The 21227-nt window shown below is 44.5% G+C and overlaps 1 protein-coding gene across 1 annotated transcript in view; it reads left to right on the top strand.

The window, feature by feature from the left end:
* The first annotated feature begins 4516 nt into the window (after positions 1–4516).
* Positions 4517–21227, top strand: part of LOC134629592 (NLR family CARD domain-containing protein 3-like) — a 29715-nt gene continuing 13004 nt past the window's right edge. Inside the window, exons 1-7 of the mRNA XM_063477071.1 lie at positions 4517–4601; positions 9532–9651; positions 9736–9819; positions 10277–10393; positions 14770–14842; positions 15005–15209; positions 17704–19501. Coding sequence (XP_063333141.1) covers positions 9575–9651; positions 9736–9819; positions 10277–10393; positions 14770–14842; positions 15005–15209; positions 17704–19501 — 2354 coding nt within the window. The 5' untranslated portion in view covers positions 4517–4601; positions 9532–9574. The remainder of the gene's footprint in view (positions 4602–9531; positions 9652–9735; positions 9820–10276; positions 10394–14769; positions 14843–15004; positions 15210–17703; positions 19502–21227) is intronic.

A 21227-nucleotide genomic window follows, 5' to 3' on the forward strand; every position in this document is an offset into this window, starting at 1 on the left:
GTGTCCCTGTGCTGAGCTGAGTGTAAAAAGTGTCCTCCTGTTAGAGAAACACTGTTGAACAGATAGTTCAGTCTGTACATGTCTGTGTCTTTCACTCACAAACACGTTTTCAGATTCATGGATTCAATCAGTTGATGTTTTAAACTGTTCTAAATGATTCCTTGTAACCTTCTTCCTCTTCAGTCCTTTAAAGATGGAAGCTCCCATTATTCCAGGATCCACATGTTGTTTTTCTGTCTTTTTCCACTCAAAGCTTCACAGTGAACATCCACTTGTTGTTCCTCTGAGAACAAGGCACAATTTGCTATTGCAATTATCCAGTGGTTCCCAAATTTTTTTCTGCTAGACCCCCGTTTGTTTTACAAGAAAATCCCCCTGGCGCGTCCACAACTACACAGGTGTTTTTGAAAACGCAGTTGTTCTCTATGCATTTAGGCCTTTCGTCCACACATAATCACCGAAAACTGGGATTTTTAAAGACTCCTGCCAGGGTGGAGATTTTCGCAAACTTGTTTTTGTGTTTTCGTGTGGACGAGCAATACGGAGTTCATCACGCCACATCAAAGGTGTGCGCCTTTTTTGATGTCACACTGTGCGCCACATTATTGTTTACATGAGATGAATTTCTACAATGGTGGATAGAGACAAAATGCTGTTGCTGTTATTCTGACTATCTGCAGATTTTACATTTTTACATATACACACACAGTTACTGTCCCTCCGTTTAGAAAGGCAGACTCTATACCCCTGGACCCGGGGTATAGAGTATGTTTGGGGAGTGCGATTGTGTGTACATGTGCATATATGTCTATTCCTACGTTGGATGAGTGCTGAGTGTTTGTATATGTGTGCATGAGGGTGGGAATGCATGTTTGTGTCTGTGTGTGCCTGTTTGTCTGTGTTTATATGTCAGGTCAGGTCTTAGACTCCACCTCCCTGGGAACACCCAGGCCCTCCAAAGTGTGGAGGCCTATCTCCCCTCACCACACTCCCTGCCGGTAACTGATGCACTCAGGGGTCGGTGCATTGGTGGTTCTTGGTGTCCGGGGCTGGGCGCTCAGGTATACACCAGCTCACTCCCGGTGGCTACTTGGCGGGGCCTGGTGCCTGTCGCTCGGTCAGGCCTCTTCCGGGGCAAAGGGGGCCCTCGAACCTCCGGCCTTGGGGCCTGCAGCTCGGTTCACTCTGGCACAGCTGGCTGCCGGCAGAGCCGGCGGGCGCGCCAGTGCAGCCCCCTCTGGCTTCTGCTCCGTGGCTACTGGGTGACCCCTCGTCTGGGGATCTCCTCAGCCCTTCCCAGGAGGGTGGCACGGATGCCCCTCCGGTGGTACTCCTTGGGCTCTCGCACTCTGGGGTCCCTGGATGTCTGGAGCCTGGATCTCCTCCATGCCTGCTTCATGCCCTGGGGGACGGGGCTATGGCCCTCCACACCCTCTAGCAGACCGTTACATGGGGAAACCTTCTGTATACAAGCGCGCTGATCCACACAGGTGTGCACACGGGTGTTCACTGTTCGTAGACATAAACTACACCTTTCTTAGCTGCTACTTCAAAGCACATTGTGCGCTGTCTGTGCTGCACAACAACATTCAATATTTAGTATTTATTGCTGTTTACACTTAGCTAGATTAACATGATGGTGTTGTGTTTAGTATGTTGCTTTGTTTTTTTTGCTTGTTTTCTCTTCTTTTTCTCTCAACAGGTGATCCAGGAGATTTTTTTTTCTCTTTGTCTTTGTAAGTGCCCTTTCTCACTGTCCCTCTTCCCTTCTGTTTTTCTTTTCCTTCCTCTCTTTCTTTCTCCCTTTCCTATCCCCCAATCATGTCTGTCTCATCTGTAACTACTGAAAATAAAATAAATAATAACAACAAAAGTTGATCAAATGGACCAATACGGCAATGCCATGATGATCCATTTGGCAAAATAAATCCATTTGGTATCCTTGTTGGTCTTCAGACAACAATTCTGACGGCTAAAGAACCAAATGGGACAGACAAAAAAAAAAAAAAAAGAAAAAAAAAGAAAGGCAGAGGCGTCAGAGTGAACTTCTACATTCAACACATGATCTGCTAGAGGGTGTGGGGGGCCACAGCCCCGACCTCCAGGGCATGAAGCAGGTATGGAGGAGATCAAGACTCCAGACATCCAGAGGCCCCCAGAACACAAGAGACCAAGGAAGACCAACAGAGGGGCAGCCGCGCCACTATCCCAGAAAGAGCTGAGGAGAGTCCCAGATGAGGGGTCACTCAGCAGCCGCGGAGCAGAAGCCAGGGGGGGTTGCAGTGACGTGCCCGTGAGCTCCGCCGGCAGCCAGCTGTGCCTGAGTGGCCGAGCCCCGGGCCGTGAGGCCAAGGGCACCCCATCCCCAAAGAACCGTATCATTATAAATCTGAGCGTGGTGAAAGTTGGGCAGCACGCTGACATCTTTTGTCCACTCTGTGTGCTCGTAAGGGTCTGACCCTTTCACTCCTTTGATTTTTTCCTCGTATCTTTTCTTTGACTTTTCATCAAGTCTCTCTTTGTACGGTCCGGCATTATTCTCCTTCGTTTTTGTACATACCTTTTTGGGGGGCAAAGAAAAAGCAAGAAAGTATTGGAACCGGAGAATGAACGTTTTGCGGTGCTGCATATGCTTGCATTTGATGCGGTACTTGGATTGTTTTGCCACTAGTGCCCGGCATGCAATGCGCGAAAGTCACGTGGTCCGTCAATCAAAAATCTGAATAGTGTTGTAGGGGCGAACCATCGATAAGCTTTTATAGATTATTGATTGAACAGAAAAACACAGAAATTCTTGTTGAGTAAACAATAAAAACATCAACCTTTAGGCTGATCATTTTTCACTTTATGTGAAACATCAGCTCAGCTTTAATGTTCAAAGACAAAGAGGCGACACACTGTAAACTAAAGTGCACAGTTCAAACTTACTCAGGTTTAAGAAAGCGTCAGTTTCTGTTGGGCGCTGCTCACACACAAACACTCAGGAGGAAGCGCTCGTGCACGCTGCTGTTATTTGCAGGTTCAGTCAGTTTTCTGCAGCTGGAGCTCATAAATCCATGTTATACAAATCTTCTGTTATAATAATGTAAGTAATGTTACTATCTCTGTGTATCATCTCAAATGTAGCTTTAAGTTCAAGTATTGACAGGGTTTTTTTTAGATGTGCAGCCCTGACTCGTTGAGATTATTCTGTTTACCAAGAACAACAAGTTTGCGCTTGTCGATATGAACATTTTCATTCAGCAACACCTTTGTCACAGGCTAATTGGTCCATTGTTCTCATTTTGTCATGATAACTAAGAACAACATGGTAAAGATCAGCACATCGCTATATTGAACTAAACATAACTGGATTCATAAACAGACTTCAAACATTTCAGTAACACACACATGCTTCTACACACAGTCCACACACCTCCTGCCTTTGCTTTCATTTCTAACATCAGATCTTCTTTTTTCACCAATCTTCTTCCTCAGTCTGCTGCTGTTTCTTTTGTGGAGGCAAATCCATTCTGTGTTTCCTTCAAAGCATCATTTCCACTTCAAAGCTGTGAAAATGTGTCAGATGAAGTTCCCTCTTTAAAAAGCGATGATGAAACTGTGGCACTAAGTGACTGAAACCCAAAACACATGTTTGTCTGCTGGAGATGTCATCAGCCTTTGAAGACTCTGTCAGGACAGTGACAGGAAGTGACCTCAGTCTAAAGGTCATTTGTGGAGCTGAGCTGATGCACAGCATCAACATGTCACTGCAGCTGAAAAGTAACAAACTCAGATTAAACAGTTCAAACAAGTCAAAGACGTTCCTACATCAGGGAGCAAAGACGAGCTCCACACACACTGACACCTCTGCAGTGACACGTTCAACACTAATAACATGATGCAGGTATGAAGCTGACCTTTGACCTCAAACCCAGAAACAAACATCACTGATGTGTCAGTGTACAGGGACTGTGATCATAAATGTGTGTTTTAGCTCAGATGTTTTATTTTAGCTGGAGGCTCAAACAGAGCTGGGAGCTCATAAAAATATAAAAGCAGAATTCAAAGAGCTTTTAATAACTCACCACGATGCTTCAAAGCTAAAGGAGCTGGACTGATGTTCGTGCACATCAAAAGCTTCGAATATACAAACTTTTTTTTATAAAAAGGTCGCAGGAGGTCAAAGGTCAGAGCTCCTGTGTGTCTGAGGGCGGCTTCACGCTGGAGAAGGATGAAGGAGTCTGACCTGAGCCAGTGTTTGACATGAACACATCAGCACTGCTGTCAGTGAGCCTAACGACAGCCGTTAGCATCATTTCAGTGCTTCAGTCATTTAAAAACACTTCCTGTCACTGTGGTGGTTACAGTGACATCATGCAGTTTGTGTTTTGACCTCCAGAAAACCAGCAGAAATAAATCACCTTTGGACAACCTGCCAGAGATTTGGGAGTTTCCCACGTGCACCTGAATGCAGCACTGACAGTTTCTAACGCTCCTGATCGTAACGGTGACGTCACACAACCCTGTGGGTGTTTCCTTCCTGCTCAAACTTTACTTTCTCTTTCCTGAACTTCCTGTTTCTGCTGGCTGATCGTCTCCGTGTGAAGCTCCGTGTGAAGGTAACCTTAGCAGTGTGTAATGTTTCCTGACTAACATCAGCTGTGTGCAGCTTAGTTCAGCACGAACAGCACACATCTGCCGCTCCATAGTTCACGGTAACGGACTCACAGCTGGACCAACGAGGCTGTTGGTTAAGCGCATGTGCTAAACACACATCCTCCTTTCAGTGTGGGTGTGACTTTGTCTTAAAATTAAATGAAAAGGTCTAAATGATGATTTCCACTGTTACACTGTTTGTGTTCAAACGGTGGTTGTCTTCAGTTTCTGGAAGTTTCAGCTGCTGTTTAAGGACACGTTTAATGTTTCTAGTTCGAAGGAAAAAAGACGCCATGAGTCAGTTTGAATGTTTTCAGTGATGATCTGTAGAAGAATAACAGTGAAGACTTTTTCTGTACAGGGTGGAGTTTGTGGTTCAGCATGTAGAGCAGTTTTTAGCAGCTCTGTAAGTGGACGGTTTGAATCCTGTTTTAAGGACTGATGTAAATTTCTTGCTGATGGGTTCCTGTTGTCTAAAGGTTGTTGCTGCTCACAGATCAACATGCGTCTTTTCAGCCTTTGGTCAGTTTTTGCTGTCAGAACTTTCTTGATGTGATAGACGTGCAGCTGCAAACATCTGGAGTTGGTGAGGATGGGTTGAAATATTGACACTATGATCAGCAGCTGAGCTGAACAGCAGATTTCCTCTCAGTGTTTCAGGATTCAGAGACTTTTGGAGACTTGTGATCACTTCCTGTTTAAAATGTGCGACTGTAAACCTCTGTGTGAAATGATGCTGCTGACTTCAGAGAGGGTTCAGCCTTCACAGTGAATAAAAGAGGAAAGACATAAATGTTCCTGTGCAGTGAGCTCCCTCAGACATTTGATTACACTCAGACAAACAGCAGCTTCACTGCATTTAGTTCATGTTTGTCTGTTTAGACACAATCACTGTTGTGTTTTAGTGTCTCTGCTGGAGCTACACAAAACTCCTTCATTCACCATCCCAACACTGAGAGGATGTTAGAGGACAGGGGCACCTTCACCTCCCCCCAGGAGAGCCCCTGCAGCTGAGAAAGTACCAGAACACAAAGAGAAGAAAAGACATGTTTTCAGGAGCTCAGAAGGAGCCACTTCAGTTTCCTTCTACTCGAGCAAAAGTTCCAGCAAAGCAAACATTTAAAGATCAGAAATGAAAAGATCAAATTTATCAGATGTTAAATAAACAGGAAGACGACCGTTGACCAGAGCAGGAAGAAGACAACAGTCTGAGATTTCACTGTTTTATACTGCACCTCATTCTAGACAGTGTGACATCAGCACACTTCCTCTTTTTTAACAGCTCTATGAGTCCTTATTTTGGAGAAACACTAAACAGCTAACAGTCACATGACTGTGACCACAGGAAGTTGGAGAGTTTGATTAAACCACCTCCTCTGTTACCAAGCAGAAAACAGTCATGAACACTCAGTAAACAATAATGATGACTATGAAGTTCTTGAAATGATTTTCAATTAAAAAAAAAAAAAAAAAACGTTAAACTTGTAACTGTGTTTAAAGAAGAAAGCTGAAATTTACTTCAGTCACATGATGCTCCTCTTTTTTCCTCCTCTCTTTTTTTAGACATGAGGTCACATGACAACTGTTAATGAGTGGGAGGGGCAGCGTCCCGCCGCCTCAGTAAAACTGCCCTGCTGGCCAACAGGGAACAAATCAGTGAGGATCAGTTTTGCATCAATTACAACTAGGACTGGGCCATATCATACTGTTCATGGTAATACCGGTATAATGTTAGGCAACGATAAGAAAATGAAATATGGTGATAGAATATGGGTAAAACGCGCATGCGCAGTGCCTTTGTTTTCATACGCACATGGCAGAAAAAGCATGGCGGCGACGGAGAATGAGAAGGACGAAAGAGGATCGTTGAATGAAACGGATGAACCAGAACTGGTTTGTAAAAATGCTGCAACTTCAGTGGTGTGGAACTGGTTTAGCTTTACCGTCAGATACACAACAAAGCACATTTTTTTGTAAAGCCTGCCAGCGCGCCGTCGTTATTACCGTACAGATTTTATGTGCTACACGGCGCTCAAAAATCTGTCACATGTTTTAGTACGACTTTGCTAAGCTATGAACCCGCACCACTTGATGGATTGTCGGAGCGTTACGGCTGCCGTAGTCAGGAGCCTCGCGGAGTGATACGTACTGTGCTTCAACATAATATTACATGCACGTAAAAAAACAGCTGCTTGTTTAAGTGAAAATCATTGATGGTTTTTTTGGAATAATAAAGTTGTGGAGTCGTAAAGCATTTTGTCTCCCGTCAGTTATATCGTTTTCAAATATTTATCATGATAAATATTTTTGGCCACAGTGCTCTGCCCTAATTACATCATGGAGTTCAGTATAGATACGAGATAATCTGGATTTTGAAAAGTGGGCTCTATGCACCACTTTGAACTGGATCAAACAGTGGAGGGCACATAATGATGTTGTGTTGACATGTTTGAGTATACAGGCCCATGTCATGTCCAAGTCTTCTTCCCATAATGTTTTGCGTTTGGCTCTAGAGGCACCCTATTGGCTGGATTCAATTGTTGGATAGTTCCTAATAGTGTAGGCTGGTGGAGGTGGGGGGCTTGAAACTGATATCTGGGAACAAATAAAGTGCCTGGCTTGCAAGTATCTTAAAATGTGTGATACTGGTTGACTGTATTTATTACCAAGTTGTTCAAATGACCCCAGAAGCTATAGCCAAGGAAACTAACTGAGAGATGGGTTCATCCAGCCTGTTTTACATTCTGGTGGAATTTCAAGAATGTTAAGTTTAGCTAGAAAGTCATTAATTGCATTGCAGTCAGTTTGTGACTCTGAGGTGTAAAGCTTTTAAACTTTTACGTAATAATGAATAATCTGGCCACTGATATAGTCCTTAAAATAATCCCATACAACAAGGCTGGAAGTCTCTGGAGAGGGGCTAGTGGCAAAGTAAAAGCTTATCATGCTGGATAAACTTTACAAACTTGTCTGACAGAAGGGTTGAATTGAAACGCCGTTGTGCAGCTTTTGCAGTAAGATGTAGAAGAGACGGAGTAAGTGGGGCATGATCTGAAGTAAGTATGGTATCGTAGGCACAGGAGTGGACCTGCTGCAGATAATTAATGTAATGTATGGTGCACGAGTGAGAAGAAGTAGTCTCTCTTGTGAGGATTTAAGGTACACCAAACATCACACATTCCATATTCAGATAGAAAGATGTCATCACAGTTTAGTAATAATGCTTTGTGAGGCTTCTGGAGTCTTTGGGAGCCTCTTAAAGCCTCGCCTGTAGAGCTCCAACATAATGTTCGCCCGCTGATTAAAGACCTCAGGACTGTAGTCTTCCACACTACAGATTGTTGCGCCTCAGCAGGTGAATCTCCTGCTCCTCCAGGCTCCTCATATGGTGAGGTCCTTGGTCTGGTATCGGTGGAGACGAAAGATCACCGGGCAGGGCGGGTGCCCCACGGGCGGCTTAACTGCAAGGGAGCAATGTTTTCTATCGAGCTCAGGTGGAGATGGAAGCACATCTTTGCGCAATAACTCACAGAGAAGGTTAGAAAGGAAATGAGTGGGGCGCCCATTCTCAGTGTCTTCAGGTGGTCCGAGGATCTGAGGTAACTTTTATGCTACAATAAGCATAAAAGTTACTGTACGGCTATCATTTGTTAACATGACGCTTGTTCTTATACATGTAATACATTTATTACCAACCTGGGAGTTCATCCGCTGGTCATTCAACATGACTTCTGAGGTCTTAATCCAGCTCAAGACGCTGTAGATTCCCGACAGTAACAAGCTGGCAAAACGTGGTTCTATTAATCTGCGCTCGATTACTCTGGAACCAGAACCAAATGTAAGTCCCAAAAAACTGAACTGGAGAACTGAAACTGAAATTAGTCGAGAGCTACATTTTTAAAGGATAAAATACAGTTTCAGAGCAAATGAATTCATTTTCAAAATATAAAATTCAATTTTAATTTAGTGACTATCAAAGAAATATAATGAATTTCAAATTAGGTGAATTCAAATTCAGTTTTAAAAAGCATTGATTCAAGTTACAATTCAGATTCAATCTGAGCCATTCAAATTTAACTCATTCAAATTTAGTTTCTGATGGCACAAAGTTCTGCCCATAGTTGATGTTTGTGTATTCTCTGTAACACCTGACACTGATTATTTAAAGAGGATTTTAATTTTTACAACAACCAGTGAATGTCTCAGACCATCACCAGTTAATGTGTGTTTCCTTAATCATGACTGGGTGAGGTAAAGACTCTGCAATAATACAAGAAAAACAGAGAAAACCCAACAACTATTTCATTCGTAATATTCATGATGTCGCCTGCAGACATGCATTTACTATGGTTACTACGACTGGGTGATTTGGAGGCTGAAATCAACTCTGTGACTTCTTGTGGTGAACTGATGAAAGCAGTTTGTGACAGAGGAAACTGTCTGGCTGATTCTCAGTTATGATATTTGGACATGTACTCTGTTACTCTGAGGTTTGCTGCTGTAAACGATTGTGTATTTTATTCTTTCCATATGTGCCAGTGCAACTCCGACTCAGTTTGATCGTCTCTGAACATTTACAGTTTTTATCAAATGAAAGGAAACAGGAAACATGATATTATCATAAGTACATTTATTTGATATGAACATTTATTTATTTTATAATTTATAAAATAATATTGATTAACTCTGGTTGTAGAAGTCCCTACAGTCTCTAAGATCAACGCTGCTTGTTGCTGTTATTATTGATCCCTTATTGATATGTGATGCTCAGTCCTACAACTACAGCAGATACTTCATATTATCTGCACTCAGATGGAGCAGATCAACACATCAGACACGACCTCTGCAGCTCTCAGTTGATGTGCACATGAATGATTTGTGTTTCCTCTGCAGGTGAAGGTAGAAAGTGTGTGTGAGCTGGTGTGAATTGAGCAGCATGGATCAGTGTGAGGACAGAGAGGAGGGAGTCCCTCCCTCTAAAAGAGCCAGAGAGAGCCAGCCCAAAGCTGAGAGGTGAGATGACCATCTCTAACTGTCCATGACTCTTCTTCATGTCACAGCTCAGCACTCACATCACTGCTCCATCATTATTCACAGGAACCAACCTGGACCTCCACCCAGAAAGCCTGACAAGTCTAAAAGTCCTCCCATAGAAGACCAGCCTGTGTCTGCTGCAGAGAGGTGAGCTGTTAGTAACATGAAGTCCCTGCTGTCAGTTTGTTGTCTGATTTAAGTTATGATGATTTTGTTTGTTTGATTTTTGCTTTGTGGTTTTTAAAACGATCTAAAATGTCTCAAAGGACACAGGCTCAGCTGTAACTGTCATTTTTATCTGGTTTGAAGCCACATTTTGACAGAATTGGCTGTTTTTAACTATTTATTTTAAGAAGTTGTGGAAATTTAGACATCAGACATCTGGATCCTGAACTATTATAGAAACAAATGTTAGCAGTGGGTAGTTTGACTTTAGCCTCGTGGCTAAACTGACCAAAACCAGCATGCCCACTGCCAACACTAGTTTGGAGTTTCCTTCTGCTCATGCTCAGCCTGCTCAGTTTGTCTTTGGGATGATGAAGGTATCCTAATCTTCATCAGCTTCTGTGGCTGCAAATAAAAAAAAAATTTTCCTCCCTAACAGGACCCATGGGAGTCCTGCTGGACCTGAAGCTGGACCCAGCTGTGTGTCCTTAAAGAGTGACCGGTCTAAACGTGAGCCTATTACCTTTAAAGACCAGCAGGTGTCTGCTGCAGAGAGGTGAGTGGTTAGTAACATCAACTCTTTGAGAGCTGATTTAACTGCTTGGTGTTGTTGAATGTTGTTATACCTCCTCGTTTATCTGTTTGTGTAAGGTTTGTGGTGGGAGTAAGAGGACTGGGTAAGTCTGGTGGACCCTGGACAGTTCCATTTGTTTTCTGTTAAAAACGCTAAGTAAGTAGGTTGGTGCCACCTATGTAGTGTTTTTCATCTTATTGATATTAAGATTTTTCTGTGTTTTTGTTTAGTTTTTAAGAGTAGAGCTCAGCCAGGTTAGGGTTAGGTAGGTCTCACATTCACATCTTCACATTCAGCTGCGAATCATTCCAGTGTGGGCTGAAGGCCATCACTCGATGAAGCCAACAGAACCACATCATCTGTGAAAACCAGAGAAGATATTCTGAGACCACCCAAGTGAAAGCCTCGTGGCACTTGGCTACACCTACAATTTCTGTCTGTAAAAATATGAACAGAATCAGGGACAAAGAGCAGCCCTGACAGAGACCATCACCCACCAGGAAGGGTGCGACCTACCGGTCCCTCTTCTTAAAGATGGGAATCACCACAGTCTGTCAGTCTAGAGACACTGCCCCTGATACCCACGCAACATTGTAGAGATGAGTCAACCAACACAGCGCTAGAACATCCAGAGTCTTCAGGAACTCAGAGCGAACCTCTCTTGAAGGTCTGCTGGAGGTGTTAGTTGAAGATCTCGCGGATGTATCGACAAAAATGGAGAAACTAAAAACTAAAGAGCATCTCTGGCCACAGATCATTCATTAAAAAAACAAAGTTCATTATTTTAATTACAAGAAACCTTGCCACACTGTAACTGACTGACCCATTTTAAAACTAAATAAAGCAGGAAGCCAAAACCATTACACATACTGGTTCTGTATAGCAGAAACGTTCTGCTACCAAATGACACCTGAGCATCCTGACTCAGGTTTGAACGATTCATTCCATCGTCTGATCCAAATCATATTGTGTGTGCTACTCTGATCTTATGAAACCTTTGTCAGTGGTAAACTTTAATACAGGGACCTCTCTGTGGTTCTTTTATGACAAAACTGTGAGATTTCAACCTCTTGGATATGTACATGTAGAGCTGTGCGATATGACCAAAATCTCATATCCCGATATAAGACATCTATCGTCCCAATAACGATATAAATCACCAAAATTTTACATTTTCTGAAAATTCTGTGAATCTCGGGCAGCTCGACTTGCATGAAGTGTTTCCAGCTGGGCGTCGTGTACCTGGAGTCGAGTGTTTTAACCGATGCATGAAATGATACATTTTAGTCATAAGTTGTAACGGCCGCTGTTTTTTTTTGTGAGTATTTATTACACATCGTGCTGCGGGGAAAAGCCTGTTCTAACGTTTGAGTCTAGGGCAGGGGTCTGCAACCTTTAACACCCAAAGAGCCATTTGGACCTGGTTTCCACGCAAAAGAAAACACTGGGAGCCGCAAATACTTTTTGACATCTGAAATGAAGACAACACTGTATATATTGTTTTTTACCTTTTATGCTTTGTGTGAACAACTAAGCTTATGCTTATGAAATCCATGAAGTGCTAATGAGAAAATTACATTTTATTTATGTAATTAACACATTTTGAACTCTTAAAGAAATATAACAAAAGGAAAAACACCCAGCTGAACTAAAATGATCCATGTACCAAACAAAAACTGTGAGCCAACACCCTTATATCGCCTTTGGGCTTTTGGAGCCTTGACCTGGCTTTTAAAAAATAATTGGGGAAAAAAGCACTATGCTGTTAAAAAACGAAAAATAGATATTTGAGAAATTCTGCCTAAATATGTATTTTACCTGGTTAATGTGTGTGGCGGGGCGTGGTCTGCAGCACCGCTGCAGGGGAGGCGGACGCACCTGAGCGGTACCCGCAATCACGCCTCGCCGCCTTAACGTCTGTGCCATCTATGCTGTTGTTGTTGGTGTGTGTCGGGCTGTGAGCTGAAAAGCTACAGCCGGCTTTATGCCTTCAGCAACCGTGTGTGAGAAGTTGTCAATAAAGAGATGCTGAAAAGCATGTTCATCGGGTCTGCCGTGATATGTTTACAATGGGACTTCTGCTCCTGAACCTCTGCGCACAGCGTCTGCAAATCGGGGCTTTACGAAGTCACTTTCATCTTTACGCAGGACTGTAAGCTGTCATCTGTGAAGCGCGAGCAGTGTTTGTCTTTAACATAGTTCACGGCGGAGAACAGCTGCTGACATAATGTGGATCCGAAGATCCATAATTGGCCTACCTGGGGTTGAAAGTCTCGATAACTGCATGGCGATTCGGCGGGTACACCGGCATCCGCGAGTGTGACTCTTATTTTGAGCCATGAGAAAAATAATAGAATATAATTTTATTTTATATTTCAATATCACAATCTTCCAATTTAGAACTACAAGTTAAAAAAGATCTAACATAAATAAAATACACTTCAGCTAAATACTTCTAATTTATTTTCCCCAAGCCACGCGGAGCCGCACTATACGGACTAAAGAGCCGCATGCGGCTCCAGAGCCGCAGGTTGCCGACCCCTGGTCTAGGGTTTATTTTTTAGCACCTGACGGCTCTTTTTTGCTTCTCATCCATAAACACTCTGCATCTTTCACGTGATTCAGTTTATTTTGAAAAGTCTCAACATGATCTTGAGCTTTATTGTGAAAGGTTTATGTGGAAAATAAACAAGCGGACACGCGATGGTTTTACCGTCGTTATTTTTTTTTTTTTTTTTTTTTTTTTTTTTTTGGGCCGCCTGTCCCGTTTGGTTCTTTTGCCATCAGAATTATTGTCTAAAGGCAAAGACAGATGCCCAACGGATTTACTTTACCAAATGGACCATCCCAGCCTTGCCGTAATGGTCTATTTGATTCACCTTTTATTGTTTATTTTATTTTATTTTCACTTGCTAAATACGGGACAGACTTGACTGGGGAAAAGAAAGGGGAGAAAGAAAGAGGGAAAGAAAAACAGCGGGGAAGAGGGACGGGGAAAAAGGGCAAAAAACAAAAATGTTGTTGAATGTTGAATGTTGTTCTTGTGCAGAGCGTTCACTGCACAGTGTTTCCTGTTTCCTTTCAGAGAAGCCCAACAGAATTACTTTACCAAGTGGACCATCCCTGCCTTGCCGTATTGGTCTATTTGATTGACCTTTGTTGTTATTATTTGTTTATTTTATTTTATTTTCAGTTGTTACAGATGGGACAGACATGACTGGGGGGAGGGAAACAAAGACAGCGGGGAAGAGGAATAGTGATGAAGGGCAAAGAAAAGGGAAAAGAAAAGGGGGGGGGGGCAAAAAAATTACATATTTTTATATATATCACCTGGATCACCTGTTGAGAGAAAAAAAAGAGAAAACAAGCAAACAAAAACAGCAATATAATAAACACAACACCATCGCGATACTCTATGTGTATATAGCAGTAAATATTAAATATTGAATATTATTGTGCAGCACGTAAGATCAACAGCGCACAGTGTGCTTTGAGGTAGGAGCCAAAAAGGGTGTAGTTTGTGTGTGTGATCACCTGTGTGTACACCTGTGAGCATGAGCGCGCTTGTATTTAAAAGGTTCCTTCATGTAATGATCTGCTAGAGGGTGTGGGGGAGCCACAGCCCCGTCCTCCAGGGCATGAAGCAGGTATGGAGGAGATCAAAACTCCAGACATCCAGAGGCCCTCAGAGCACAAGAGACCAAGGAAGACCAACGGAGGGGCAGCCGTGCTACCGGCGTTGTTGCTAACAACAACACATATAAACAGGCGCTTGTCCGTCTGTATTGTGGTTATATTAAATATAAGAGAAAGAGAGAACTTTAAGAAATTAATACAGCCACTACAGTGACCATCAAAACAGTGAAAAAATATTGCCGTAAACAGTTTATTTTACGACACCACGAAACAAACAATAGCATAAAATGAAACGATAGACGTCTTTATATCGTCATCTGATATATATCGTTATATCGAACAGCCCTATGTACATGGTTGTTTACCAGGACACAGATGAGTCAGAGACAGTTAGCAGCTCTGTACTCGTGTCCAACACGATGATCCAAAAAATGATGAAGTTTGAGAGACATAATTATCTACTTCAAGTACAGTCGAGGAATTAATCATATCTTAGACGATTGATTGTTATTTAACTATTTGATTATGGGTTTTTTTACAAAGATAATTTGTTAGCAGCTGATGTTGGCTTTTTGGGAAACTCAAAGTAAAAAAACTAAGCTGAGCTGTTGATTTTTAGTACGATCAGCTGAAATTACAGCCATATACAACTACGAGCAGTCATCTGAATAAATGTCTGTGTCAAAATATCACTGGCTGAATTGATGATGATTCCTCCACAGAGTGGACCAGCAGAGCTCAGAGGTTCCCACTGGTCAGTCTGCCCATCAAACACACCTGGACTCCATATTTATGGTCTGTACATGTACAACAACTACTTTTACATCTATTCTGTTCACAGTCATCTCCATGCTGCTCTTTGTAGACCAGCGCAGTGTCAGTGTGTCCAACATGGATCTGATGCTTGGCTCCATGATTTCAGTCTGATTGGCTCATTCATAAAGTATTCTGTTCCAGCTGCTGGAGGACAACATCATCACTTTTGTGAAGAACGAGCTGAAGGAGATCCAGAAGGTTCTGAGTCCAGATTACCCAGAATGCTCAGAGAGTCAGAGGGAGGATGATGAGCAGAGGAGCAGAAGCAGAGAGGCATTTGTGAAGATCACACTGGACTTCTTGAGGAGACTGAATGAGGAGGAGCTGGCTGACCGTCTGCAGCGCAGTAAGAAACAGATAAAGATTTGAGCTGGTTAAAAAATGCTACATTAACTAATATCTTGCAGATGGACAGCATGCACGTGTACTTAATAAATCCAGGCTCGGGTCCTAGTTGGTGTGTTGCCGGGGTTGTGGGCGGGTGGGTGTCTGGGGGCCCAGCCCTGGCGCAGGGTGCCGCCAGTGCATCGAGCCATCTGAGGGGGTCTTCAACTGGTGGGGGAGGCTGTTACATCTTGCAGGAGGTCTCCTCTCTTCAGGAATTCTCTCTGCAGGAGGGGGAGATATAGGAGAGGTGGAGGAAGATCTCAGCCTGGGCGTCTATTGTCTTGTGTAGTCTGGAAGATGAGTGGATGATGGGGTGGGTGCAGTTTTCTCTGTAGTGGGGTCGGGTGGGCTGTCCCAGGCTCTGTGCGGCGGGGCGGCACTGCTGCACTGGGCCCCGGTCCGGATGGGCCTGGGCCCCCTTTCCCTGGCGGGTTGCAGAGTATGGGGGTGCCTACTGGGGTCAGCAGGGGAGCTGGCCCCAGGGAGGGGTCACTTGCCCCTCCCTTTCTTCCCTCCCCATCTCCAGCTGCCTCCCTCTTCCCGCTCCACCACAATCACCCACACATGCAGGGCCTTGGGGTAGGGGTGTGTCACCAGGGTGCAGAGGAGGCATCCCCCCCCTCTGTCCCCTTCTGGCTGCCTGTGCCTCAATTTTATCCCACGACTTAGACATTCACATTACTCACACTCTCATAACACATACATATAGGATCTTGGGGGTGGGCTCACAACACGGACTCCAAATTACCATCAGGGTGTACACCTCACCCCTGGCGTCGTTGCCCACCTCTCAATTTTAAATACACGTAGACATTGAGGGCTATCAGGAGGGGCTATGCGCTTACCTGCTGCTCTCTGGCAGGTAGCTCCATGCCCTCCTGGGTTTTAAATGCACCTTAGAACACATATACATCAACACTACATATGAGCGGGCGGAGGAAGTTTTGGAGTCTTCTCACACCCTCGGTCTCTGCGGCCTGCTGGAGCGGGGGGGCTGGGAGGAGGAGCTGGCCGCCCGATTGGGGTCTGGAATGTGGGGCCTCCCTGCTGCTGCGGAGTCGGGGCGGTCTGCTTCTCCCCACCGCAGGGAAAAGGGTAACACCACCTAGGTTTGGGTGCAGTTTCCCCCTCCGGGGGCAAGGGTACCTAGACCCGGTTCTTAGAGTACGCTTGGGGAGTGTGATTGTGTGTACAGCGTCTCTTTATGTCTGTCTCCACGTTGGTTGAGTGTGGAGTAATTGCTTATGAGAGCATGAGGGTGGGAATGGATGTTTGTATTTGAGTGTGCCTGTTTGTCTGTGTCTATATGTCAGGTTGGGTATCAGACGCCACCTCTCTGGGGACATCTCAGGCCCTCCAAGGTATGGAGGCCTATCTCCCCCCACCACTTCCCCTGCCGGTGGCAGACGCCCTCAGACATCGGTGCGTTAGTGGTTCTTTGTGTCTGGGGATGGGCGCCCAGGTACACACTGGCTCACTCCTTGGTGGCTGCTTATCGGGGCCTGGAGCCTGGGGCTCGCTCGGGCCACTTCGGGGATGGGGTGCCCTCGGCCTGGGGCTCGGTCACTCAGGCACAGCTGGCTGCCGGCGGAGCTCACGGGCACGTCACTGCAACCCCCTCTGGCTTCTGCTCCGCGGCTGCTGAGTGATCCCTCATCTGGGACTCTCCTCAGCTCTTTCTGGGATAGTGGCGCGGCTGCCCCTCTGTTGGTCTTCCTTGGTCTCTTGTGCTCTGAGGGCCTCTGGATGTCTGGAGTTTTGATCTCCTCCATACCTGCTTCATGCCCTGGAGGATGGGACTGTGGCCCCCCCACACCCTCTAGCAGATCATTACATGAAGGAACCTTTTAAAAAAAACAAGCGTGTCCATGCTCACAGGTGTACACACAGGTGATCACACACACAAACTACACCCTTTTTGGCTCCTACCTCAAAGCACACTGTGCGCTGTCGATCTTACGTGCTGCACAATAATGTTTAATATTTAGTATTTACTGTCATATTCCCATATATCATTGTGATGTTGTTTATTATGTTGCTCTCGTTTTCTTCTGCTTGTTTTCTTTTTTCTTTCTCAACAGGTGATCCAGGTGATCGATATATGCATTTTTTGTCTGCTTATTCTGTTGGTTTTTGTTTTTTGCCCATTTTCCCCCTCCCTCTTCTCAGTTGTTTTTCTTTCCCTCTTTCTTTCTCCCCTTTCTTTCCCCCAATCAAGTCTGTCCCGGATTCAGCAAATGAAAATAAAATAAATAATAAATGGTGAATCAAATGGACCATTACAGCAAGGCTGGGATGGTCCATTTCGTAAAGTAAATCTGTTGGGCATCTTTCTTCGCCTGTAGACAACAATTCTGATGGCAAAAGAGCCAAACGGGACAGGCAAAAAAATAAAATAAAATAAAATAAATAAATAAGTTCTTGACTGAGATTTAATTAATTTGTTTTTTTAGAAATTCCCCCTGAAGGTTTTCAACATCATTTCAAGTCTGTCTTGTCAAAGAAGTTCCAGTGTGTGTTTGAGGGCATCGCTAAAGCAGGAAACCCAACCCTTCTGAATCAGATCTACACAGAGCTCTACATCACAGAGGGAGGGACTGCAGAGGTCAATGATGAACATGAGGTCAGACAGATGGAAACAGCATCCAGGAAAACAGACAGACCAGAAACAACAATCAGACAAGAAGACATCTTTAAAGACTCACCTGGAAGAGATGAACCAATCAGAACAGTGCTGACAAAGGGAGTGGCTGGCATTGGGAAAACTGTCCTAACACAGAAGTTCACCCTGGACTGGGCTGAAGGCAAAGCCAACCAGGACATCCAGTTCATATTTCCATTCACTTTCAGAGAGCTGAATGTGCTGAGAGAGGAAAAGTTCAGCTTGGTGGAGCTTGTTCATCACTTCTTTACTGAAACCAAAGAAGCAGGAATCTGCAGCTTTGAAGACTTCCAGGTTGTGTTCATCTTTGATGGTCTGGATGAGTGTCGACCTCCTCTGGACTTCCACAAAACTACAATCCTGACTGACCCTAGAAAGTCCGCCGCAGTGGATGTGCTGCTGATAAACCTCATCAGAGGGTACCTTCTTCCCTCTGCTCGCCTCTGGATAACCACACGACCTGCTGCAGCCAATCAGATCCCTCCTTACTGTGTTGACATGGTGACAGAGGTCAGAGGGTTCACTGACCCACAGAAGGAGGAGTACTTCAGGAAGAGAATTAGAGATAAGAAGCAGTCCAGCAGGATCATCTCCCACATCAAGACATCACAAAGCCTCCACATCATGTGCCACATCCCAGTCTTCTGCTGGATCACTGCTACAGTTCTGGAGGATCTGCTGAAAACCAGAGAGGGAGGACAGCTGCCCACAACCCTGACTGAGATGTACATCCACTTCCTGGTGGTTCAGGCCAAAGTGAAGAAGGTCAAGTATGATGGAGGAGCTGAGACAGATCCACACTGGAGTCCAGAGAGCAGGAAGATGATTGAGTCTCTGGGAAAACTGGCTTTTGATCAGCTGGAGAAAACAAACCTGATCTTCTATGAATCAGACCTGACAGAGTGTGGCATCGATATCAGAGCAGCCTCAGTGTACTCAGGAGTGTTCACACAGATCTTTAAAGAGGAGAGAGGACTGTACCAGGACATGGTGTTCTGCTTCATCCATCTGAGTGTTCAGGAGTTTCTGGCTGCTTTTCATGTCCATCTGACCTTCATCAACTCTGGACTCAATCTGCTGGAAGAACAACAATCAACCTCTAAGAAGTCTGAAACAAGAGAATCTACAGAGAAAAACTTCTACCAAACTGCTGTGAACAAGGCCTTACAGAGTCCAAATGGACACCTGGACTTGTTCCTCCGCTTCCTCCTGGGTCTTTCACTGCAGACCAATCAGACCCTCCTACGAGGCCTGCTGACACAGACAGGAAGTAGCTCACAAACCAATCAGGAAACGATCCAGTACATCAAGAAGAAGCTCAGTGAGAATCTGTCTGCAGAGAAAAGCATCAATCTGTTCCACTGTCTGAATGAATTAAATGATCGTTCTCTAGTGGAGGAGATCCAGCAGTCCCTGAGATCAGGACGTCTCTCCGCAGATAAACTGTCTCCTGCTCAGTGGTCAGCTCTGGTCTTCATCTTACTGTCATCAGAAAACGATCTGGATGTGTTTGACCTGAAGAAATACTCTGCTTCAGAGGAGGCTCTTCAGAGGCTGCTGCCAGTGGTCAAAGCCTCCAACAAAGCTCTGTAAGTAAATATGTGGTCATTCCTTTTTGAATTTGTGAAATATTCAAAATAATTCACCTGTCAAAAGTCCTCTAGAGCCAGTCATTATCAAAGATATGTCTGTAAATTGCTGCATTCATCTTTCCCTGACTAGTCTCCTGGTTCCTGCTGCCATAAACCTTCCCCACAGCATGCTGCTGCCACCACCTGTTCACCTGTAGAGATGGTATTGGCCAGGTGATGAGCTATAACTGGTTTCCTTTAGACATTTGGCATTCTGGCCAAAGAGTTCAATCTTTTATCAAACCAAAGAATTTTGTTTCTCGTGGTCTGAGACTCCTTCGGGTTCCTTTTTGTAAGCTGCTGGCAGACAGTCGTGTGCTTTTTACTGAGACGTGCCTCCGTCTGGCAACTCTACCATGAAGGCAGAGTGGTGTACAGAGTACTGCATAAATGGTTGTTCTTCTGGAAGGTTCTCCTCTCTTCACAGAGCAATGCTCGACCTCTGTCAGAGTAAACATCAGATCGTTGGTCACCTCTCTATTTGCTCTGAAATCAAATAGTGGACTCTATTCAACTTGTAGAAATATCTATCAAATGATCAGTGGAAACGGGATACACCTGAGCTTAATTTTGAGTGGCATGGTTGTGAATACTTGTTTATACTTGTTTATATGTTTTATTTATTTATTTTTTGTTTGTTTGTTTGTTTCATTTTAAATAAGTTTCTGAAACTTTTTCAAGCAGACTTTTTTTTTTTTACTTTGTCACTATGGGTTATAAACACCACACGGCAGAACCAACCACAGTTTCACAGTTTGCATCCTGCTGTATTTAACACTTTTTCCCGGTTGCTGTACACACACCGTCAGCTGCAGCTCCGCAGCTTGCAGCGTGAGCCGGGATTGCATATGCCTTTCAGGTGACTCCATCTCCCCTACAGCAGCTCAGCGACAGGGAAGTGTGAGTTCAGGTGGCTGCCCACGTATCCGTGGCACTGGTGATGGGGGCCACCCATGTGGCAATTGCAGATGTAAGCAGAGGCTCCCACGTGGCTTGGCAGGTGGCTGGCGTGCAGGACCACTTGGCGTGCTGACCTCAGAACACCGCTAGACCGGCCGGCACGGTGACCTCAGGAGTAGCACGACCCTTGCACGCTTCGACCTCCACCACCTGCTTTAGATGCCCCTCGCAGCGCCTCCTCGACCTCCACCTCTGGCTGGAGAGGCCCCTCGCAGCACCTCCTCGACCTCTGGCTGGAGAGGCCCCTCGCAGCGCCTAGATAGCACATTATTATTGTGCTATCTACAAAGAAGAAATCCCTGCAAATACAGGTAAAGTTCAGGAGCAATGAAGACACAGTGCACTCGGTTTGCCTCTCAGATTGCATCTCTTATTCAAGTTTCAATAAACATGAACAACATTAACAATATCCAGTGTGCGTGACTCTTTCAGTCCCTGTGTTCATATCTGTCCATTTTCCAAAGTCACAAGCATAAACATAAATGGATTCACACTCTACACGTTCCAGCATTTTTCATGTACTTCATAGGATCGCTCAGTGAAAGCAAAACAAAAGTACACACACGCTCTAGCTTAAGCGATTAAAAGCCACTGTAATCTACAGTGAATTTACAGCAATATTCAACTGTATCTAAAGCAAACCACACTCTTATCTGGTTGAAATTAAAGTGGACAACTGTACCGGTTCTGAATACTGAAATTGAGCAAAAATAAACACACATCA

This window comes from Pelmatolapia mariae, linkage group LG6, assembly GCF_036321145.2.
Source record: "Pelmatolapia mariae isolate MD_Pm_ZW linkage group LG6, Pm_UMD_F_2, whole genome shotgun sequence".
NCBI classification, from domain to species: domain Eukaryota; kingdom Metazoa; phylum Chordata; class Actinopteri; order Cichliformes; family Cichlidae; genus Pelmatolapia; species Pelmatolapia mariae.